Genomic DNA, 25166 nt, shown 5'->3' on the forward strand with positions numbered 1-25166 from the left:
GTTTAGCACCAGGAGAGTTAGGGGAGAGTAGGCCAGCAAGCCAGGGCTGTGCAGTCGTTGAAGGGCTGCATCTGGAGACAGACTAGACTGATGTAGAGGCAAGATTGAATTTTGCCACTAACCTGGTACATGGTGGTCTGCAGGTCACTTCACCCCCTTCAACCTTAGTTTCTCATCTGTAAAATGGGTTAATGGTACTATTTGCTTCACAGGGTTCTGTGAGGATTAGTGAGATGATGCTTGTAATGAGCTCAGTGCTAGGAAGCAAGTGGGTCACATGGTGGCTATTACTTTCTGCTATTTAATAGAAAAGTGCTCCCTGTCTGGAGAGGGTGAAGTGAATGACTGGGAACTAAGCATTGATATGCAGAGAATCTTATATTTTAATTGTGGTAATTTGGAGTCAGAAAAAAAAACACGAGCTAAAGACTTAGGAGACCTATGTTCTGGGCTGGCTTCTACTTCATTGAGTGATCCTAGATAACTCTCTTCCTTGTGTGCATAGTCTCCCCATCAGGTAACAAGGTCATGGGAGCGGGGCTGCCACACTGCACAGTTCTGTGTCTTTCACAGGGGCCCCCTCCAGGTCCAGACCCTCCAGGTAACTGTCTCTGCCAGAGCACAGCCCATGCCCCCGGAATCTCAGAGTTCTTTACCAGATGCTTCCTCAGTGTGCAGTGTGTCAGTCCTGCATCCAAGTGCTGTGCACGGTGCCAGGATGAGAATGAAGTGGGCAGGGTCATGGGGGGGTCTGGCAGGAAGTGAACCCACTCTCAATATAAGGAAAATGCTGCAGGATAAGGGAAGAAGATGCACAGTGGGCCCCCCTTATCCGCGGTTTCACTTCCCGCAGGTTCAGCTACCTGTGGTCAACCTCTATCTGGAAGCAGATGGTCTCCTGTGGTAGCGTCAGAAGGTCATAGCAGCCTCTATGCTGTGTCACCATACCTACATCATCCGCTTCACTTCTTCTCATCACGTAGGCATTTTATCATCTCACATCATCATAAGAAGGGTGAGTACAGGACAACAAGCTATTTTGAGGAAGAGACCGTGTTCATATAGCTATTATGACAGTGTATGGTAATAATTGTTCTATTTTATTATTAGCTATTGTTGTCAATCCCTTACAGTACCTAATACATAAATTAAACTTTATCATAGGAAGAAAACATAGCATAGAGAGTATTTGATACCATCGGTGGTTTCAGGCACCCGCAGGGTGTGTAGGAACATACCTTCTGTGAATAAAGGGGGCCTACTGTAGTTGGTGAAGGGCTCTAGGGTCAGTATTAAATGGAATGGTCAGGAAAGGACGCTGAGGAAGTGACATCCTGAATGACAAGGAGGCGGCAAGGGGAAGACAGAAGAAAATTCTGGGCAGAGGGAAGAGCAAGTGCCGAGACCTGAGGGTATTGCTAGAGAGTGAAGTCAGCTTGTTTGAGAAATAGAAGGGCCAGTTTGGATATAGAAAATGAGCTAAGGGAAGGGAGTCCCGATGATGTGTCTTTTCCTCCCCCCGAGGCCGTGAAAGAAGCTTGAGTGCTATCCAGACCACAGTGGGGACCACTGAGGGGTGGGAGTCACGGCAGGGAAGCAGGTGCCAGGGTAGGAAGGGCAGAGGGGAGCTTCCTTGTTGGTCCAGGTGAGGATGACGATGGCTTGGACCCTAGTGGTAGCTGTGGAGTTGGAAGAAGTAGATGCACTCAGAGGCTGTATTGGGGAGGAGAGTTGATGGCCTGTGGAGGGTGGCTGGAGAGGGGAGAATTATGGGATCTTCCCACATTTCTGTCTTAAACAACCAAGTGTGGTATTTACTGAGATGGGAAGACGAAGAGAGGGCAGTTTGGGGTGGGGAGATGGCAGAAAATGGAGTTCTGTTTGGGATCTGATAAATTTAAGATGTTTCATAGCATGCTTTTGCTGCTCTCCAGAGTAAACTTGCTAAATTACTCATTAGGATGGCACCTGCCTGCCAGAAGCACCGCCAGGCTGGCCATCTGCCCTGCCAAGCTTAGACAGGAGGCTGCGGACACCTGAAGGTGATAGGATTGGATGTGCAGTACTCAGCCTGGTCTCCACGGGCTGTGCTCTTTCCCTGTCTCTCTTTTTCTACTTCTGTCTCTCTCTGTCTCCCTGTCTTTCTTTTGCTCTCTTTCTGTCCCTCTCTATGCCCTTCTCTGTCTCTGTGTCTCCCTGTCTCTCTGTGTGTGTCTGTGTGTCTCTGTCTTTTACCTGTCAATAGCTTCGTTCAGATGTTCCAGATAAAGTTGGTGTTTCCTTTCATTTCAGTCCTTCTTCCTTTCTCCAAGTGAGCCTCTTACTCTCAGAGTGAGCCTCTCCTGTGTCTCTAGGAAGAAGGTTATTTATTTGGCTCTGTGTGTTTTCTGATCTGGCACAAGGAAACACCGTGTCTGGTTCCTGGACTGTAGTAATGCTGGCATCTCTTCTTGACTCTGGGCTCCCAGCTGTGCCTACTACTATCTCTAACTCAGTGATTCTGTAGCCAGGCATGGTCCCTCCCCTCAAACCACAGGGACAAGTGTGCACAGGGCTTTGCAGGGACACAAAGCAGCTCTCTTAGTCTTAGTTGGTTGGTGAGAGTAGTCATGGAAGCCTCCCTAAGGGAGAAGGGAATGAGCTGCATCAGAAGTAACCAGATGAAGAACATAGAGCGAAGGGAAGGTCATGCCAGGCAGAGGGAACAGAGATGTAAAATCATTGCATGGGGGCCAGGGTGTAGGTGACCAGAACTCTGAGCAGCTCTATACACTAAGCTATGTTTATGGAACCCTAGAAGCCAGATTGCAGATTCAAGGAGGCCCAAGGTACCGTGACATGAGAGAAAATCAATAGGCCCATGCCCCAGAAAGCCCTGGGTTTGAATCCTATTACCATCGAGGGGCAGTGCTGCCTAGTGATTAGGATTATGCTCACAGGAGCCTGGTTGCCTGGGTTTGAATAGAAACTCTGCCTCTTAGCAGTGTAACTTTGGGTCTCATTGTCCACTTTTGTAAAGTGTAGGTGATAATAGCACACCTACCTCATAAGACTAGAGGAAGCATGAGTTAATATGTGTCTGGTGCTTAGAACAATGCCTGACAGAACTGTGATGATTATTTACAAATTGAGTGACCACATAAATTACTTATGATTTTTGGTCCTCAGTTTCTTCCTCTGTGAAGTGGGGGTAATGGCACTTCCTGAGCAGGATTCATATATATTTATATCCTGGAAACAATAGCACTGTGTTTGGCACTTCATAGCTGCTCAGTAAATGATAGCAGTAAGTTTTACGTTACAAGCCTATAGAAGGGAGTTCTGCATGGACTAAGAAACAGTATCAACTTCCAAGTCACTTTCAAATTCAAAATTAGGAGCAGCCAGGTGGCTCAGCGATTTAGTGCCGCCTTCCTCCCAGGGCGTGATCCTGGAGAGCCAGGACTGAGTCCCACATCAGGCTCCCTGCATAGAGCCCGCTTCTCCCTCCACCTGTGTCTCTACCTCTCTGTCTCTGTCTCATGAATAAATAAATAAAATATTTTTTAAAAAAATTCAAAATTAGTTCCTGAAAAAGCAGCTCTGATTTAATGGAGAAATGGAAGATAAAGAATTAGGAAGAAAGAAAAGAAGGAAAGGAAGGAAGAAGAGAGGGACGCCTGGGTGGCTCAGTGGTTAAGCACCTGCCTTTGGCTCAGGGCATGATCCTGGAGTCCCATGATCGAGTCCCACATCAGACTCCCTGCATGGAGCCTGCTTCTCCTGCCGCCTATGTCTGTGCCTCTCTCTCTGTGTGTCTCTCATGGATAAATAAATAAAAATCTAAGAAAAAAAGAAAGGAAGGGAGAAGAGATGGAGGGGGGAAGGGGGAAGGAAAGAAAGCCTCCTTGGAAACACTCTTTGTAAATGGGACAAAGACAAAAAAGATGGAGTTGATGCCACCCAACTTATATTTTCTGAGCAATCCCATATGCAAGATGAAGTACTGGCAGCTCTGCTGAGGGTATCATCAAGGGTCCCCCACTGTATTCTGCTGTTCCCAGCCATACTGTGCACCCCACTGGCATACCCAAAACCTCAAAACCTCCTGACTTCATACAGAGATAATCCAAATGTGTTTCCTGGCCTGTTGCTGCAGAGGGAGGTGTGGGCAAGAGGCCCTTCAGGCAGGTGCTGCTCCAAGGGCATAGGCATTGGAGAACAGAGACCCACAGTGATTGTGCAGAGACTTGAATATTCCCTTGAATACTATTTTCCCCATTGTATACAATACAGGCCACGATAGGGGCTTTCTGAGTTTTCACTGGCAGGGATTGAGGGAGCAGAACATTCTCCCTGCAGAGAATGCAGAGCCTGGAAGTGGCTAGGCCTTGAGTTTCCAACCAGGTAGATGGGCATGGCAGCCATAGCTCTAGGAGTTGCAGATGCTCTCCCAGGAGTTAGGAAATAGATCCTCCTGGGGGAATGCTTGGGGGCCAATCCTTGAAAGAGGGCTCTGGGACCCCAGTCATAGATTCAAGGCAGAGATTGGATACCACAGTCTTGTTGGATTACTGGGGGCTGATGAAGTAGAAACCCCAAATGACCACAGAAAAGAAAACCTAAGCAAGGTCAGCCCTTGGGCCACTCAGATATTTAATGTTAGGGGTAATAGGCAGTGGTATTTTGACCTCAGGATTATACAGGAGCCTGGGGTGCACATGGACAAGCTCTCTGTGTGACTGCAGGAAAGGTGATCTGGGGACCCGAGAAGTCCCAGCCTTTGTAGTTGGTTTTAGAAAAGTGAGTTAAACCTAACCCCTTTCAAACAGGGCCACAGGGAGCATTGATTAGAATTTTCTCAGGAAATAGAGAAAGAATCAATCAATTAATTCTATTATCTACTGAGGTTGTACAAGGTGCTATGGATACAGAGCTGGAGTACAGACCCTGCCTTCAGTGATCCCGAAATCTAAGCCAGTCATTGCTGTATTAGGAGCCAATACATGACACACAATCACAAACTTGATGGTATAGATTGATAAGCATTTGTTTTATTCATGCTTCTTCAAGTTGACTGGGAGCTGACGCATCTTGGTGGGGCTCATCTGGACGACTCTAAGGTGCTGCTTGGATCTAAGTCTTCTCCAGGTGTCTCTGTTCCTCATCAGATCCATGGGACATGTTCTCATGGCACTGGCAGAGGTACAAGAGGGCAAGTGGAAACATGTGATGTCTCTTACTTAGTCTGTGGCTCAGAACTGGTGTACTATCACATCAGCCAAAATTAGTCACATGGCTGAGCCCAAAGTCAGTGGGCAAAGGAGTCACTCAGTTTCAAGTGGAAACAACTGCAAAATCACTTGACAAACTGTAGATTCTGGGAGAAGTATAGAATTGTAACGAATAATTCAAACTATCAAATTGCCCACCCCAACGTAGGTGTGTTCATCTATGTACAAATCATGAATATTTTACACATATATTGTAACCACAAAATGTACACACAAAAAAGAATTTAGATTGAAAATTTGGAAATAAAAGTTCAAACAATTTTTTACGTACACTGCAGTGCATCATTTTGAAAAGCTTTAGGGGATGCACTTCCCATTTTGGATGTTCTGATCCAGAGAAGTATTTCTCAAAATGTGGTATATACAACAACTGCAGCAAATCATTTGACAAGCTTGTTAAATGCTTATTCTGGGCTACTTTTCCAACCTACAAAATCAGAGCCTCTGAGGGTGAAGCCTAGAATTTGTATTGCTAGGAACTCCAGGTGATATGGGTATATAATAGTTTGAGACTTGTGAACCAACAAAGCAATCAGCCTCTGGTGGAAAGAAATTGAAAAGTGGTTTCCAAGAACAGTGGAATACCCCCCTTACCCATTCTGGAGTGTGCTAGGGGTGGTCAGGAAGGCCGTCCTGATTGAGTGGTGCAGGAGGTGAGTACTGAAGGAAGGGGGATTTAACCATGATGTGTGGAGAAGGCTGAGCCGGGCAGCGGTCTCTGCATGTGGAAGAGCTGTCCTTGAGAAAGGACCTGCCATGTTCAGGGAGCCCTATGGTTAGAACATGTAGAGCAGAGGATAAGGAAGGCATCCTGAAGAGTGAGTTAACAGATAAATAAGGCTGAGCCAGAGAAATAAAAGGACAATGGATTGGGGGCAGAAGTGGTCTGATCCAAGCTGGAGGTGAGAGGGCTGGAGTTTCCATGCTTGAATGTGAATAAGATAAGGATCTTGGAGGCCATGGGCAACCACAGAAGAATTTTCTGCGGGAAGTGACATGATTATATGTAGGCAAGGGATTGGAAGTGGAAGCAGGTATGCAAGCTGTCACACTTGTACCCCAGAGAGATGAGGGTGCCCTGGCACTGCAGGGAGGAGAGAGATGAGATTGGATGCCAGAGTTGTTTAGAGAGAATCTGTTGAGCACTAGAGAAGCACCAAAGGAGAACTGGGGAGGTATTTTTTGAGGGTTGAGCCTGACGGCGTGAATATGAAGTGGTGATGGAAGCAGAGCTGTTCACCCTGAGAAGTGGGATTTGCCCAGAAGGGTCCACATTCTAGATGATCACCAAAGTGGGTACCTCTCTGGCCCCAGTTTAGAGTGAAAATCCCTGGAAATAATATTATGAAACACACCCCCAAACTACATATTGTTTATTTTGTAGTAAGGTAACATTGCTAAAAATCACCTTTATTTATTTTAAGGGCCTATGATGGGCAGCAATCACAGAGGCAGCCCAAGATGGCCATTTAGTTCCAGACCTCAGGTGATCAGGAGCCTCTGTTTAGATTTTTAGCATGACCTTCAGATAAAGGTCTAGATCAATCAGAGGCAAGCCAGTGTGATTGTCAGGTAACATTAAGCTTGTGTCTCAATCCTGCCTGGTGCTGCCTGGAAAGCTTTATAAATTCTGCCTGTAAATAAATCCTGTGGTTATTTTGTGGGTAACAGTTATATATAGTTGCTTTATAATTGTAGGTTAAAAACTTGAAGCTGTTTGATGTAAATGCTCATGTACATGAGTATTTTTTTGTGACCCTGTTTTGACATTTCTCCATTTGAATATATTTTGAATTGAGGTGGGTGGTCTCAAATAAATGGAAGACTCTCACTTCTCTCAATCCCTGGGAGACTCTCTTCCATATAATTTCCTGACATCTGGAGGTGCTCTCCAACAAGGGGAGGGAATTATTGATACAGAAGCCTCTTTCACCCACAAATCCTAGCTTTAAAGCCTGAATCCTTGCCTGGGGACCCACAGTGTCCCACCTGTGGGAACAAGAGTGTTGCCACTCACAGGAGGTAAAGGCCTGTGTGAGTGGATTTGAACTCATCAAAGACAGTGGATACTTTCATGTAGATGTGGCTGAAACAGAGCTCTGCAGATGAAAGACCCCGCAGGTCTGTCTGTAGGTGGAGATGGAGCTGCTCCCTTGGCAGAGATGCAGGTTTGACCTTTTTTCAGGAAGTTAAGTATCTCTTAGCTTTGCAACTTGAGTGGCACAGCCTCTGGATTCTCCGGCTCACCCTAGGCTCCCACACCACCAGTGCTCCTCAGTATATTGATGAAGCTGAGCCCATGTTGTCTCCATGAATTTTTAAACTTTCTGCTCCTGCAGAAAGGGTTTTAGCAGCTGTTAATTACGCAAATGCTAGTTCCTAATGGGGAAGGAGGAAGAAAAATCTGTCAGCATTCACTGAACAGAAGCTGGAGAGAGAATTTATGATCTTGGTGTGTTTACATGAGGAAAGAGCTCACCAAAAATTAAATCAGATATTCCTTTGCATTATTCCAGCTTAGGCTTATGTGTCAGATGTTCTGATACTTTCCTTGTATATAATTGTATTTTTAGTCCTCACAAACAAAAGGTGAGTGTGGTTTAATTTCATTCATGTTATTTTAAACAGATTCACTCAACAAATATTTATTGATCCCCTACTACATTTTTCTAAATGCTTGGGATACAGCAGTGAACAAATCAGACAATAATTTCTGTTCTTAGGGCACTTTCTATCAGAGGGAGTAGAGAATCAACAATAAGCAAAATAAATAAGTATATAGCTTAAAAAAAAAGATTTATTTATTTGAGAGAGAGAGCAAGCACGCAGAGGTGGAGAGGGACAGAGGGAGAGAGAATCTCAAGCAGACTCCCCGCTAGGTAAGGAGCCTGGCACTGGGCTCAGTCTCAACCACGAGATCATGACCTGAGCCCCAGTCAAGAGGAGGACACTTAACTGACTGAGCTGGTGCCCCCCAAAGTATATAGTTTTATGGAAGGCAATGCATGCTATGGAAAAAAGAACAAGTGGAATGGGGAAGGAGAGAACCAAAGTACCAGATGGTTTAACATTGGGTGGTTAGGAGGAGGCCTCACTGAGAAGGTGACATTTGAGCAAAGATCTGAATGACATGAGGGGGTGAGCCATGCAGGTTTCTGTAGCAAGAGTGTTCCAGGTGAAGGAACAGCCAGGGCAAAGGCAGCTGGTGAGCAGGAAGTTCAATTGTTGGAATTCATCTTCCTTTATTTCTAAGTTATATGCCAGGCCTCAAATGTTCTTTAGCTAATGTCCCATTGTAAGAGATCCAGGTAATAGCCCCTGAAATATTATGCAATTGACATTTGCAGAGCACTTTAAAGATTAAAAAGCAATTCCATGTGGGTCGATGGAAATATTCTTTACCCTGGTTGTGGTGGTGGTTACATAAATGAGTTAAAATTCATAGAACTCTAAACCCAAAAAGTCTATTTTACTCTATGTTAGCTTATAAAATAAATATTTTGAAAAGCAACTTAATACACTTTATTTTGTCTGCTCAGAGACCTGTGAAGTAGGAAGGATAAGGATTAGTATCCCTGCTTTGCAGATCAAGAACCTGTGGCCTGGATATTACTTAGTTGCAAGAGGCAGAGTTGGGTCTCAAAGTCAGATCCTTTCCAAAGCCAGTTCTTATGTAAATACTGCAGTCTCTGCCACTTTGTGTCCCACACTAGTGCTGACCATACTGTTTAGACCTTCAGGCAATGGAACATGCACAATGTTAAAAAACAATCAGAATAATAACAACAGCTAACACAGATTGCTCATCATATGCCAGCATTGTTCTAGATGTATGTAAAGTCACTTAATGGTCACAAGCATCCTGTAAGGTAGATACTATTAGACTATCCCCACTTTACAGGTGAGAAAACTGAGGCACAGAGAGGTTAAGAAGTTTACCTGAGGCCATGTAGGTACTAGATGGCAGAACTGTGATTAGAACACAGGTCCTGTGGCTCCAGGGTCTGTGAGCATAACCTTCAGGCTTGCTCCCTCTGTCCTGCAATGTCCAGCCCCAGAATGCTGAGGCAACGATAGTCTTTAGCCTGATCTTGGTAGAGGTCTTGTACTTAAGAACTGCCCCTTTTTTATCAGAAAGGCATTATATTCTTTTTAGTTTAAGGTTCACAAAAAATTAAGGGGAAAGTAGAGATTTCCCATATATCACCTAACTCACACACAAGTGTAGACTTTCCCACTATCAACTTCCCCACCTGAGGGTACATTTGTTACAATTGTTGAATGTACACTGACACATCATAATCACCCAAAGTCTGTAGTTCACTTTGTGGTTCACTCTTGGTGTTGTATATTCTATAGGTTTGGACAAATGTATAGTAATGTGTATCCATCAGTATGGTGTATGCTACAGAATATTTCTGCTCTCCTGAAACTCTAGGTGCTCTGCCTATTCAGTACCCACCCTTGCCCCAGCAACTCCAGGCAACCACTGATCATTTTACTGTCTTTGTAGAATGTGATATAATTGGGATTACAATTATACCATATGTAGCATTTCAGACTTGCTTCTTTCACTTAGTAATGCACATGTAAGGATCTCTGTGTCTTTGCATGGCTTGACAGCTCATTTCTTTTTTTCCTACTGAATAATATTCCATTTTCTGGATTACCACGTTTTATTTATTCATTCACTACTGAAGGACATCTTGGTTGCTTTTAAGTTTTGGCAACTATGAGTAAACCTGCTAATATAAACATCACTGGTGGGTTTTTGCATGGTCGTAAGTTTTCAGCTCCATTGGGTAAATACCAAGGAGCATAACTGCTGGATAATAAGAGTATGTTTAGTTTTACAAGAAATGACCAAACTGTCTTCCAAAGTGGCTTTACCATTTTGCATTCCCATTAGCCACATCTTACCCACTTTTAGTGTTGTCATTGTTCCATTCTAATAGGTAATATCTTGTTTTAATTTGTATTTTCCTGATGACACTCAAGGTGGAACATCTTTTCATAGATCTTACCTTCTGCCTTTTACCGTCTTTGGCCCATTTTTAAATTTATCAGCATGTGAACCAAGACTATGGTAGGAATGATGGATAGGAGTAGATGATATTAAAGATGTTGGGAGAGACAGCAGTGACAGGGCCTGGTGACCGAGTGGCTGAAATGGTGAGGGTCAAGGAGTGACTATGAGAGTCCAGTTTCTGGCCTGAGTGGACAAATAGTGGTACTTCTGGGAGGAAGTGAGGGGTGGGGGCCCAAGTGCAGAAACTCATTTGAGGTTGAGCAAGAAAGTGAATCTGCAGTGTCTGTGAGCCATCTGAGCACAGGTGTTCACTCTCCTATCCAGGCTTATCAGTTGCTCATCTTTTCCCAAAGTAGCCAGTGTTACCTGTGAGGCAGCTCTTATTCTAATGGAGTCTTTTTCACTTTTAAAAAAGATTTTATGTATGTATGTATGTTCAACCATTGAGGGGTGGGGGCAGAGGGAGATGGAGAGAATCTCAAGCACACTGCCTGCTGAGTGGGGGGGCCTGATGCAGGGCTCAGTCTCACAACCTAGATAGAGATCATGACTCAAGCAGAAATCAAGAGTCCAGTGCTTAAATGAGCCACCCTGGCGCCCAGTCTTTCCTACTTCCATGCAAAACTTGTGTCCCTATGATTTACATCTTACTTCTGTGTTGTGGCTCAACCGACAGTTCTGAGAAGTACCTTATTTTTACTCTTCCCAGTAAAGTCTTCCTTCCTGCCACAGCCCCCAAGAAGGAAGCTTGCTAAAGTTATTTTCTGCAAGTGTTTTTTTTTTTTTTTTTCCCATTTTTCCTTTCTGGTGTGGCCACTCCTGCCCTCTAGTGGCCATTTGTGGGGCAGCATGGGGCTGTGTACTCCCCCTGGCTTACACCATTCTGTCCCAGAGAGATTTCCTACCCTTCTTTTCCTCCTAGAATCCTTCTCATCCGCACCTTGTCTCACTATCAGATTACATTTGACACTGAAGAGATATTCAGTGTCCAATGGCACAAGAAATGAGTGACCCACAGAATAGGAAAACACATTGCAAACCGCATAATCCAACTCGCTTTCACACCCAAGGACCTCAATAATGGCAACAGCCTTCTAACTGGTCTGGCTGCTTCTATTCACACCCTCTACAGTCTGTTTTCCACTCCGTAGCTAGGTTGACTAGTCCATGTCTCTCTCTTGCTTACTTTTGCACTTGAATTAAAATAGAAATTATCATAAGGATGGCCCTTCATGATGTTGTCCCTCTACTTCTCTAAACATTTTCTTAGAAAAATCTCCTTCTTGTTTCCTGATTGGGCTGCCCTTCCTTCTATTCTTCAAATGTACCTAGCTCTTTCCTACTTTAGGTCCTTTGCATATGTACTTCTCTTTCACCTTATCTTTCACGACTTAGCTGAAAGGTCATCTCCTCAGAGAAGCCTCCCCTGGCCCAACACCACTTAATCTTTATAAAAGCACTCTATATTCCTTACTAGCACTTGCTGCAATCGAGGAATATTTGTTCACTTTTTTTTAAGATTTTATATATTTATTCTTGAGAGACAGAGACAGAGAGAGGCAGAGACATCGGCAGAGGGAGAAGCAGGCACCATGCAGAAATCCTGATGTGGCACTTGATCCCAGCATCAGGGATCACGCCCTGAGCCAAAGGTAGACAAGCTCAACCGCTGGCCACCCAGGTACAGGATGAGCCTTTGACTAACACCAAAGTTGGTCAAAGGATAATGAGGTGATTTGTCTGCAGGTGTGGAATTCCCAACAGTGTAAGATTGACCAGAGTTCCCAAAGAAGGGGTTGTTAAATAATCTCTGAAGTCCAGTCAATTCTAGTATTTTGTTAACTTTTCTATCCAGTAGATTAAAAATGGAAGAGGTCCAGATTGAATAATGACTCAGTAGCTCATGTTGGACTAATCCTTTCATAGTTGATAATTATAAACTTTGGGTACAGTATTTGGGATCCCTGGGTGGTGCAGCGGTTTGGCGCCTGCCTTTGGCCCAGGGCGTGATCCTGGAGACCCGGGATCGAATCCCACATCCGGCTCCCGGTGCATGGAGCCTGCTTCTCCCTCTGCCTGTGTCTCTGCCTCTCTCTCTCTCTCTGTGACTATCATAAAAAACAAAAACAAAAACAAAAAAAACCAAAAACAAACAAAAAAAACTTTGGGTACAGTATTTAAAAGAAACCATCTGAGGTTCCTGGAGAGAAACAAAAGTAGGTAGACTCTGGAGAAGATATGACCCTTGAAAGAAGAGAATCACACCCGCTAAGTGAGATCTACATTTATGTGCCTCTTTTCTTAAAGCATTCCCCAGTCCACATGGCATGGAGCAGCTAAACCAAAGCAGAAAGCTGCAGTTGTATTGGTTTGACAGGTTAGTAGAGTATAGGCTAACAAAGTAGATGGAAAATGAGGAAAGCTAAAAAGATGCCCAGCTCCATCAATAAGTCTGACTGATGCCTCCTTTAAAACTGTATTGCAGTTCAACTCATTTGTTTTTCATACTTTCCCACATTTGCTAATCTTGGGAGCACTCTCCAATAAACTTCTCGCTTGCAAATCACCATAGCAGAGTTGGCTTCCTGGCTGAGGAAACTGACTTGCAACAATCCAATTGATATTTATGGAACATTACACTGAACAACTATAGACTACCCATTCTATTCAAGTGCAAAGGGAACATTCATTAAGATAGAGCCTACTGAGCCTACATGAATTTCAGTGAATGTCAGAGATGTCAAAAGTTTAGAACCTTATAGATTATGTTCCTTGCTCACAAGTGAATCATATTAAAAATAATAAATTATCTGAAAGAGTGGTGGAATTTGAAAATGAAACATGTTTAAATAATACATGAGTCAAAAAAGAATCACAAAGAAATTAAGAATAATTTGAATTCAACAGTAATGAAAGTTATGAAATGCCAAGTTTCTGAGATGTAGCTAAAGCAATGTGTAGAGGGAAATGCATTGCTTTAAATGTTTATATTAAAAAAGATAAAAGGTTTAAAATTAATGGTTTATATTTCTATTTTAAGAATCTAGGAAAAAAAATCAAACTCTTAAATCCAAAGGAAGGAGAAGAAAGGAAGTAATAAAGAGCAGAAATGAAATACAAAACAAACAATGGAGAATATTGGAAAAGCTGCAAATTGATTCTTTAAAAGATTAACAAAATTTGTAAATTCCTAGCAACACAAATTAATCCAAAAGAGAGAAACAACAAATTTCTCCTATCAAGAATATCAGGGAAAATATCCTACAGGGAAAAAGATCCTCCAGAAAATGAAAACATAATAAAAAAATTTATGAATAAGCTTATGCCAGTAGATTTCAACAACTAAGAATGGACAAATTGCTTGAAATCACATATTGCAAATACTGAAATAAGAAACAGAGAATATGAATAGATTTATAAAACAGATTGAGTTCATTATTAAAAACTTTTCCATGAAGAGAACAGCCCCAGATGGCCTCACTGTTGAATTCTTCCAATAATTAAGAAAAAAGATAATACCAATATTACATAAACTCGTTCAGAAAAAGAAAAGGCAGGAACACTTCCCAGCATATTTTGTGAGCTCAACATTACCCTGGTACCAAAATCTAGCAAAGATATTATCAGAAAAAGAAATTATAGACCAGTACTTTTCATGAACACGGATGCAAAAATCCTCAACAAAATATTATCAGATTGAATCCAGCAATATATAAAGCTATATATATATATATATATATATATTAACTATAACCAAGTGGATTTATCTCAGGAATGCAAGTTTGGTTTAACATTGGAAAATCGATCAGTTGATTCACCACATTAAGCAAATAAGTGATTTTTTTTTAATAATTGATTTTTAAAACTATATCCTTCTCAGTTGAAAATCACTTCGCAAATTCAACATGTTTCATGATAAAAACTCTCAGGCAACTAAGACTATTAAGGAACTATCTTTGATAAAGTGCATTTACAAAAATCTACAGCTAACATCTTAGTAATGTGAATTAGTGAACATTTTCCCCCTAAGATTAGGAAAAGGTGGGTATCTACTTTCATCATTTCCATTCAGTAGTGGGATACTAGACACTGTAATGAAAGAGGTGAGGAAAGGAAAGGCTTTAAGGTTGGAAAAGGAGAAGTAGGGACACCTGGGTGGCTCAACAGTTGAGTGTCTGCCTTTGGCTCAGGGCGTGATCCTGGAGTCCTGGGATCAAGTCCCACATTGGGCTCCCTGCTTGGAGCCTGCTTCTCTGTCTGCCTATGTCTGTGCCTCTCTCTCTCTCTCTGTCTCTCATGAATAAATAAATAAAATCTTTTTAAAAAAAAAAGGAAAAGAAGAAGTAAAGATGTCTCTATTTGTAGATGACATGATTGCTTAAATAGAAAATTTTAGGAAATGTATAAACAACCACTAGAAACAATAATTTATCACATCAACATATTGACAACAATTGGCAAATATATGATACTAGCAGAAAACAAATGGAAATTGAAGCTTAAGGAACAGAGTCTTAAAATGCCACCCCCCCAAAAAAAACCCAGAAGAAATATTAGGAATCAGTTTAACAAAATACATGCAACACTTCTATATTGAAAATTACAAAACATTTCAGAGAGAAACTAAAGAAGATTTAGTAAGTAGAGTGCTCTATCATGTTCATAAAATAAAACATCCAGTAGTATTGAGATCTTATTTCTACCCAAACTGAGCCATGGATTCTGTATAATCCCAAACCATATCCCAACAGACTTACATACAAGTTGATTTTAAAATGCATATGAATATAGGACCTAGAATACTCTAAACAATCTTGAGAAAGAAAATCTAAGTTGGAGGACTCATTTTGTCTGATTTTAGGCCTTTAAAGCCTCAAAGCCATAGTAATCAAGGCTGTGTAAGGACAAACAGATCAATGGAGTATAATAGAGTGCAGAAATAGACCCATACATACACAATTCATTAGTGCCAAGAAAGCCACCAAAGCAATTCATTGGAGAAAAAATAGTTTCATAAATGGTGCTAGGAAACTGGATAAATGAACCCTACCTCACACCACTTGAAAAATCAAGTTTGGCTGGATTATAGACCTAAACAAAAAAGCTAAAACTATTAAGTTTCTGTAAGAGATTAGAAGACAGTATCATCGTGATCTTGGGGTTGGCAAAGATTTTAAAAGCAGATACAGAAAGGTTTAATGATAAGGAAAATCTGGACTTCATAAAATTTTAAATTTGTTTAAAACATCTGCAGATAAATGTAACAGATTTCATATATGTACATATAAATATGTATCCCTGATATGTATATGTATATATATTTGTATGTACATATAAAATACTCCTAATCAAATAATCCAAATCAATATTAAAAATATAAACAACCCACATTTTAAAAATGGACCAAAGACTTAAACCGACACTTCACAAAAGAAGATATGTTAATGGCCAGTAAACCCATGGAAATTGCTCAACTTCTTTCAGTATCAGAAAAAAGAAATTAAAATACAATTAGATACTATTTTATACCCAAAGGAATGGCTAAGATTAAAGACCGACAGCAACCAAATGTGTTAAGGATGTAAAGCACAGGAACCCTCAAATGAAATATACAAAATAACACAACCACTATGGGAAAATTTTGGTGGTTTCTTACAAAGGTAAGCATATTTCTACCCTATAATCCAATAAATTCACTTCTAGATATTTTCCTGAAGAAAAGTCTCCCTTTCACTCTCTCTCACTTTCTCCCTTCTCCCACAAAATGCTTAAATAACAAATCCCCATACAATCATATTCATAATACCCTCAAACTGGAAACATTTCAAATACCCATCAAAAGGAGAGAGTGTAAAAAGTTGGGTTTATTCATCCAGTGAAATGCTACTTGGCAACTGAAAAACAGAATGACTATTGGTATGTGTAGCCTAGATGAGTCTCAAAACCACTCTGTTGAGGGCAGAAAGCCCTTCACAAAAGATTAGTGCATATAATTACCTTTTTATGAAGTTTAAGAAGAGGTAAAATTAATATATGGTGACAGACATCAGAAGAGGGTTTGCCTATGAGAACGTGTGGACGGACCAGAAAGGGGCACAAGAGAACTTCCTGAGGCAACATAAATATAATAAATCTTATACCAGTTACTTGTTCAATACCAGAACTCAAAGAGTTGTACACTTGAGAACTGTGTATCTCAGCGGAAGTAAATTTCACTTCAATTAAACTATAATCTCAAAAAACTAGAAGGGATCTAATTGTATCGTTTAAATAATCATTTTTCTCAGTGGGATATCTGGATCTCAAGTGAATAATCTGTTTTTTTCTGAACTTATTTTTTTCTGTCCAGAAAAGTAATATATATTAGTCTGCCCAGGTTGCCATCACAAAATATCACAGACTGTGTGGCTTAAAGAACAGAAATTTATTCTTACACAGTTCTGGAGGCTGGATGTCTGCGATCAGGGTCCCACTATGTTTGGTTTCTGGTGAGGGCCTCTTACTGGCCTGCAGACAGCTTCTTTCTCCCTGTGTCCTCACCTGGTGGAGGGAGAACAAGCTCGTTAGTGTCTCATTTTATAAAGGCCCTAATTCCATCATGAGGGCTCCACCCTCATTACCTTAACTAACTTTTGTTACCTTCCAAAGGCACTATCTCCAGTTACCAGCACACTGGGGATTAGGGCTTCAACATGTGAATTTGGGGGATGCAGTTCAGTCCACAGCAGTATACTAGAAAATCTGGAAAATATAGGTAAGTGGAAGGTAAAAGAAAAAAGCCATGTCATTGCATTACCAAAATATAATTAGTTATTATTCCAATGTATTTGATTTTCAGAGTTATTTTATCCCTTATGTGGTAGTTGTTCTGTCCCAATAAACTTGGAGCGTGAGTTTTTTAATTACAAATGAAAAGTTTTCTGTGGTACTAAAATCTCTTTATATGTACCCCTGTCTAATAGCCACAAAAGTTTTCTACTGCATGACTGTGCTGTAGTTTATTCATTATTTTGTGACTAAAGGTTGGAATTCTTTCCAGTATTTTGCTAGTATCAGTAATGCTATGAAAAACATATTTTGTGCAGGAGGCTTTTTCTATAACTGAGATTCCTTTCTTGGGATAGAATTCCAGAAAATGGAAATTGTAGGTTAAAAGGTTATGCTCTAATTACATGTCGCCAGATTCCTTTCCAAAAGGATGTCCCACTTTATACTGCCCCCAGTAGTGGAGCAGGAAGATGCCATATCTGTTTGCTCTAAGGGGAGGAGGTCATTTCTACTAATGTGTGTGTTGGGTTGTTTCCACAGGTTAGCAAAGACAGCTGAAGCCAACTTGTGCAGGATTCCCCTGGCTCTTCTGGCTTAAGACCCTACCACCTCCTCTCCCCGGCATCCTGTGTTCTGGGCCTCACCTAGACAAGTCTGAGTAGGAACAAGCCATCTCTTCCATTCATAGCCATGAATTTCCTCCGGCGGCGCCTCTCTGACAGCAGTTTTGTGGCCAACCTGCCTAATGGCTACATGACAGACCTGCAGCGCCCAGACAGCTCCACCAGCTCCCCTGCCTCCCCAGCCATGGAAAGGAGGCACCCCCAGCCCCTGGCAGCCTCCTTCTCCTCTCCAGGATCCAGTCTCTTTAGTTCCTTCTCCAGTGCCATGAAGCAGACCTCACAAGCCCCCTCAGGGCTGATGGAGCCTCCAGGTCCCTCTGCTCCCATTGTTCAAAGGCCCAGGATCTTGTTGGTGATCGATGATGCCCACACAGATTGGTAAGCCAAAATCTACAGGTGTTTCCACCTAGGCGCAAGAGAGGAGATGGGGCTTATCTCAATCTTGGAGGGTAGTGGGGGTGGGGAGCTGAGAGGCTTGGTGATATTACAGATAGGCCGGAGGGAAGGAAACTGAAACGATGTTTACCATGTGGCTGCTGTATGCCAGGCACCATGGCACCTTCTTTGTGCTTTACATTTACGGTCCCAATCCTTTACCTGCAAATCCAAAACCCAAAAAGCTCTGACAACTAGAAAATATATTAAAGATTTTATTTATTTATTCATGAGAGACACAGAGAGAGAGGCGGAGACACAGGCGGAGACACAGGCAGAGGGAGAAGCAGACTCCCCTCAGGGAGCCTGATACAAGACTTGATCCCAGGACCCCAGGATCACACCTTAAGTCGAAGGCAGATGCTCAACCACTGAGCCACCCAGGCATCCCTAGAAAATATTTTACAATCCATTTGGCAGCAAAGCCTGGTCTGAGGGAAAGTGAGACTATAATAGTCTTCATTATACTACTCACTGTGCTTGACCATATGAGCTACTGCAATCTTGTTTTACATTAGCTATGGGGGTGCTGCCCAGAGCTCACCACAAGTATTACATAATATATGGTATGTGTGCCATATTACCTTCCTAAAAATGGAAAACTTTAAAAATTTGAAATGACTCTGGCAAGTTGCTTACTATCTTTCTGCCTCAGCCATCTTCCATCCATTCAATTAGGTTGCTGTGAGGGTATAAGAAACCAACATAGGCCCATGGTCCTTATCTAACACCCTTAGGACCAGAGTGCCTAATTTTGTATCCCATCTCTTCCATGGACTGGCAGTCTGGCTCCAGAATCTATTCTTCTAACACCAAGTATGGGCAGAAATGATGTGCCTTCCAGCCTCTTGTTAGGCATGCTGAGAGATGGTTAGCTCTCCAGAGGCAGAGACTGGGCACGTGTGTCAAAGTCATTGCAGCAGCTATCCCCTGAGTAGTTATTGAGCACAGCTGAGTACAAGTCACAGTCTTAGGTACTCAGGTAAGTGATGAACAGACCCTGTTTGCGTGGATATCTGGCAGTTGGAGAATAAGGTCCTATACCAAATTTTTGGTAGAGATAGGTGATAAATATTATTATCAGTCCTAGTTGGAGACATAGAACTTGCAGTCCAGGAAATAAGTCCAAATGTGAGACATGGAAGCACTCTCTCCAGGGCATTTCTGATAGTAGACCCCTAAATGGTCATGGGGCCAGAGAGCGAGGTTGTATGCGTGTCTTCAAAGGCTGCCACATCACAGGTTCTCAGTAATTATGTCTTAGGTAAAAAAAAATTAATGCATTCAGTTCACTGAGCATGCCAGAGGCTCTGCTATTCCTACATGCATGTGTGTACTCACATTCATTCCTTGAGAAGTTAACTCAGGTTGGGAATGATTGAGCTTGTGCTTTGCAGTGGGAGATATTTATAGTATATAATACATATTCAGGACAGTCAACATGGAAGCATGTTCAGCAGGTGTAGACAGCAGTCTTTACTTTCCTGCTAAGAAATCAGTTCTCCTTAAGCAAGATGGTCATATGCATGGCCTCTTTTCTGATCCAGTCTACATTGTCTTCAGTGTTGCTTGAAGCCTGTCATTGTGAAGCCTCATTTATCTGTGTCTGTGCTTATGTAAAGCACCATCTTTAGGTTCTGAGTGTAGCGGTTGATTTCTGCAGAGATGTTGCTTCCAGGCATTCTTGCCTGTATAATCCTGCTGCCTGTCTGCCCAGTAATGAAGATGCCTGCATGGCCTTTGCAGTCCTCTGTTTCTTTTTAACCCAGTGCTTGACCTTGATTTTGAGCATTCTCTGCTGAGAATGTTATCTTTGGCTTAGTCAGGGTTTGCCATGATATGGTGGCAGTGGTTGGGGGGGTTATTTTAAAACCTGTTTGTCATGAAAGTTACTTTCCTGTGTGGAGGCTGAGCTGATAAATGACAGCACGGTACAATGGTGAGGAACACAGACTTCAGAGCTAAGCTGTCTGGGTTCAGATCCCATCTCTATCCCGTTGTAGCTAATTGACCTTTGCAAGTTACTGTACCTAAATGTGAATAAAATAGTACCTACCTTGTAGAGTTAATGTATGTAATTGGGTTAAAATCTGGGTTAATATAAAAGTGCTTAGGATGTGTCAAGTAGACAGTAGGTGATACTTAGGTGTGAGTTACTATTGGAGACTATTTGTGACCTTCTTTGCAACATTAATCATCTTGATGACAGCCCCTCATGGGCATGTTTATTTAATCTCTTCATCCCCAATAATGGGCTGAGTGGATTAGGATTTATCCTGTTGTACAGAGTTTTCTATTAATCATTCGGACCTGTTAGCTCCTGAGTGATAAAGTTGGGTCGTATTAATCTGTCCTCCTGATGTCCATGTGGTAAGTAGTATGGTGTAGGGGCACAGTAAATGAGGTTGAAATGCAATGAATGGCCTCACTCAAGTAATATTTATTTATTATTTTAAAAAGTTTTTATTTAAATTCCAGTTAGTTAACATACAGTGTTATATTAGTTTTAGGTGTACAATATAGTGATTTAGTACTTCCATACATCATTCACTGCTCATCACAACAAGTGCACTCCTTAATCCCCATCACCTATTTCACCCATCCAGGTAACCTTTAAATTTTGACTTGGATCTTCCATCTCTAATCCACAGGCATGACTAATGGATGAATTACAGGCTGTGCATACTGATGGGTGACATGATTTTGGCCAGAGGAATGTCTCTTGGTGTTTTTAAATCATGCCTTTTATACTTACACTTAGGTCTCGAAAACAGCAGTCTTTTTCTTGCCCCTTAGTGGGTAAGAACAGGGAGAAGGGAGAAACTAACACTCATTAACTTACCTGGGAGCTGCCTCTGCATCCATTGGACATTTGTGATAGAGATTTCCTGCCTGCAGGCACATCAGCTTTTCCTGCAGGACTCCATCCTAGATTCTTCTCCAACTTCCTATATTCTCTGAATCTCAATACATTCCCAGCTTTCTCCAGATCTATGCAGGCAGCCTGGGAATCCCAGTCTTCCTTTGCAGAGTTCCTGAAGGATGCTGGTCCCCTGCCACCAGGAGCCGCCAGCAGGTGGCGAGCCAACCCCACTGTCCCAGGCGGCTTTGGCAGAGCCTGGGCTGCCTTGGTCAGCCCCCGCCCAGCCCCTCCTCCATTGTGCAAACTGTCTCCTGAGAGGAAGAAGTTGCTAAAGGGGAGAAGCCAGCTCACAGGGCCCCCTTTTTACCCCCCTTTGAGATGATAATGAAGGGGGAGATAGCCACTGTCTGGACTGAGAGTGAACCCACCAGGAACAATGCTGCTCCCTTTTTTCCTTCTCAGCCCCAGATCCTCTGTCTTCCCATTCTGGGTCCTGGACTTGCCTGCAGAGTCAAGTTTCCTTGTGGTGAGGGAGTTTGTGGGGAAACCCCTGCCCTCTCCCTCCTAATGGGGCCAGCTTGCAGATCCTCTGAACCAGTGTGGGCCCCCCAAGGACTATCTGATACCTGCCCAGTGACCTGACTTTTCATCCTTAGAGGAGAAACAGAGGGCCCCAAAGTTACCTTTGCTGAGATAAACAACTCATGGCTGAACTTTGTAAGATCCCTTTGTAAGATCACCTTTTGGGGTTGGCCCTGGAGGTGAGTCTGGCTAGAGCAGTGTCGTTTGGGGAACTTTGGACCAGCTCAGTAGTAGGTCTGAACTTAGGTTGGTGTCCTCTGGGATTAGGGGAGATCAGTCAGTCTTGAGAACCACAAGGGAAAGGAGAAATAAATAAATGGATTTCAAGCTCAGTATTTTTCAGCCCTACTATTTGTCTACTCATTCTCCTGCCTAGAAACTTCTAGCAGCCTCACTGGTCTCAGACCTCCAGTCTTGACCTCTTGGTTACCTCCCATGTTACCACAAAAGAGTCATCTTTTTGAAACACAGACTTGATCAGTTTGCTCCCATCGTGCATCCCTAGTTATAACCCTCTGTTGCTGCATCATTGCCCTCAAGTTCAGATTCAGTCATCAGCTTGCCTGCCTCCCTCTAATTCTGTCTCTGGCTCCACTTCCTGCTGTACTATTTATTCTGCAGGAATAAAAAACAACCTGTACTTCTCAAACACACTTGCCTTAGCACATTCTGCTCCCTGCTACCTGGAATACCCTTCCCTATCTTGTTCATTGTCCAATGTCCATTCATCCTTTAAAAGCCTGCTCAGGTGTCACTTCTTCTGTGAAGTCTTCCCTGGCATGCTCTATCCTGCCAGCAGTGCTAACAACCACCTCCTTTATACGACTTAAACATATGTCATTGTGCTACGGTAATTTCACACTGTATTATCATTGGCTGCTAGGTGGCTGTCTTTTCTGCCAAAACAAGGCCCATGTCTTGTTCTTCCTTATATCTATGGTGCTCAAAACACGGTCAGTGTTCAGTTAGCATATGTCATTGCCTCCACTCCAGTCCAATGAGGATAACTTTTAATGGGTATAATGGGGCCTGAAAACTGCCTTACCTTAGGAGTCAGCAATGTAATACATATAGTTGAGGGGTTTCTGTTTTTACTCACCTAGGTATAAAATCTTGGCTCTTTATTTTCCAGTATGTGAGGGTAACTATGAGCTGCTATTCAAGATCATTAAAAGAAAGTTGGCACAAAGTTTTATTATTACCCACAGAATGTACCAGAACCCCAGATTTGATTTTGAAATCAAACACTGAATGTGACCAAAAAACAAACAAAAAGATTGCTTATAATTGAATTTGGGTTGGATTTACCTGTCTGCTCATGATTTTACCTACAAGATCTTCAGAGCCTGGATGGAGTTGAGGAGGGGTTGGGGTGAGGTGATAGAAGCAGCTAAGCCTTTGCCCCCAACCCCTCCCTCCAGTGTCCTGTGGAACTCTGGCTCTCCTCTCCTCTTACCTCACCCATGGCCGTGTTCCCAGAATGTCTGCTATTCCATTTCAACAATGATCTATTGTTACCTTCCCTTCAATTCTCCACCCTTCTCTATGTTTCTTTTTTCTTTTATTTGTTGGGGAGGAAATGAAAAAAGTATTCTTGGTTTGAAACACTCCTCTTCTACTGCCCTTCCAGGCTGGAGTGTATCAGGCTACTCTGTCCTAAATAATGATGGGTGATACCCATTAAACCATCTGGTGCATTTCTAGATTCGCCAAGAGATGCTGTATGATAATTTATGTCCCCACCACCACTCACCCCACCCACTCCCAGATGGTGTCTTTGTATCTCAGCACCTACAACAGGGCAGGCAGTTAATTAGGAAATGTCTGTTGATTGAATGAGTGACTTCGGAGGTGATGAGTTATTGGTAAGGACAGGTAGGTGTGGTGACAATGAAACTAAGGAGTGAATTTGGTGACATTCTGCAATCCTTTTTTCCCCCTCTCATCTCATTCTTAATCCAACAGAAAGTCACAGTATTCACATGAGAGCATTTACACCACAGAAATTGGCAAATGCTACAAAACACAGGGCTTTCAGTTCTCCCCCAGACTACTGGTTATTAATCATCTGCCAACACAGCACTGGTCGTAGGTACTTCCTGAGATGCCCAGGGGGCATAGTATAGGCAAGGAAGCAGAACACAGAGACCATACCCCTGCTCAAAGAACTGTTGGGTGGCTAGGCTGGGACTTGAACAGGACCAGCTTCTTAAAAGGAATTTCTGGCACCACAGCTCCTGGTAACCCTCACAGAGGACTTCAGTGTTTGGCAAGATGTAGATATTAAGAAGTCTTGGTTAAAAAAATGAATGAACACCCAAATGAATAAACTATGAGCAATTTGGGGTTGGGGTCGTGTTTTCATCATTGTCATGTGGCAAACATTTGTGTACTTTCCACCACCAGACATTGTGCTAAGTAGTTTTCATAGTTTTCTAATTCAATCCTCCCAACAACTATATGAAGTACTTTTACTATTCCCATTTTAGAAATAAGGAAAACTGAGGCTCTGAGCCCAAAATTGAAACAGATGTCAGTGATATCGGGGACCCAGCTCAGACCATTCTGGACACCCCTGTTCTCTCCACATTTTTCCCCCTCCTACCTGAGCATAGGCCCTTCTGTGCTGTGTGAAGCCACTGGCCTGCAGAGCCTGCTCAGGAGGCTCGCACATGTACACACACCCACACACACCCAGTGTCTGAGAGTAATGGGAGGAGACCGGGTGGCAGGACTCCATGTAACAGCACTGTGGCCAAGCACAGGATCCCAGTGACCTCACCCTCAGAGGAAAGTGCCCCATCTCAAGCCAGGCAGCCCCACCCTACTGGAGTCCCGTGGGCAGCTGGAACGATCTGGTGCCAGGAGGAAAAGGAGTTCCTATATCCATCCAGACACTCGTGATCTCAGGTTTGGGAATTGGATCCTTAATAGAAACTGCCTTTGGGCTATTATCTTCTTTTTAAGGTTCCAACAGGATCTTTTCTGCTTTCTCCTGCTGTGTTCCCATGTTAAATGTGTAATTTCCTAGCACATTTCAGACATGATGCCTACGGGAGTTAAAATGGGAAGGAAGATGAAATGCAGAGAGCTTGGGGCTGGCAGGCTGCAGGTCAGGGTTGAAGCCCCAGCTATGCCATCCACCAACTCTGTGGTCTTGGCCAAGCTGCTTTACCTTTCTTTTCTTTTCTTTTCTTTTCTTTGCTTTTTCTTTTCTTTTCTTTTCTTTTCTTTTCTTTTCTTTTCTTTTCTTTTCTTTCTTTCTTTCTTTCTTTCTTTCTTTCAAGATTTTATTATTTATTTATGAGAGACACACACACACAGAGAGAGAGAGAGAGAGAGAGGCAGAGACACAGGCAGAGGGAGAAGTAGGCTCCATGCAGGGAGCTTGATGTGGGACTCCATCCCAGGACTCCAGGACCACACCCTGGGCGGAAGGCGGCACTAAACCACTGAGCCACCCAGGCTGCCCTACTTTACCTTTCTGAGCCTCAGTTTCCTTATCTGTAAAGTGGGGACCATAATGCCACTACTCTCGCCATTCCATGGAGCTCGCAGAACTGTTAAAGCCTCCAGTGAGAGCACATTGTACC

General features: G+C 42.7%; 1 protein-coding gene and 1 long non-coding RNA gene across 2 annotated transcripts in view; one reads left to right on the forward strand and one right to left on the reverse strand.

Moving 5' to 3' along the window:
• SYN3 (synapsin III) overlaps positions 1-25166 on the forward strand; it is a 455217-nt gene that overhangs the window by 17833 nt on the left and 412218 nt on the right. Inside the window, exon 2 of the mRNA XM_055328319.1 lies at positions 17611-18071. Coding sequence (XP_055184294.1) covers positions 17761-18071 — 311 coding nt within the window. The 5' untranslated portion in view covers positions 17611-17760. The remainder of the gene's footprint in view (positions 1-17610; positions 18072-25166) is intronic.
• The window catches only part of LOC129511531 (uncharacterized), a 65246-nt gene continuing 45152 nt past the window's right edge, over positions 5073-25166 (reverse strand). Inside the window, exons 2-4 of the long non-coding RNA XR_008664856.1 lie at positions 16942-17043; positions 16737-16842; positions 5073-5175 (exon numbers count right to left, since the gene is read on the reverse strand). This is a non-coding gene — a long non-coding RNA (uncharacterized LOC129511531). The remainder of the gene's footprint in view (positions 5176-16736; positions 16843-16941; positions 17044-25166) is intronic.

The sequence above is a fragment of the Nyctereutes procyonoides genome, unplaced genomic scaffold, assembly GCF_905146905.1.
Source record: "Nyctereutes procyonoides isolate TBG_1078 unplaced genomic scaffold, NYPRO_anot_genome, whole genome shotgun sequence".
Taxonomy (NCBI): Eukaryota; Metazoa; Chordata; class Mammalia; order Carnivora; family Canidae; genus Nyctereutes; species Nyctereutes procyonoides.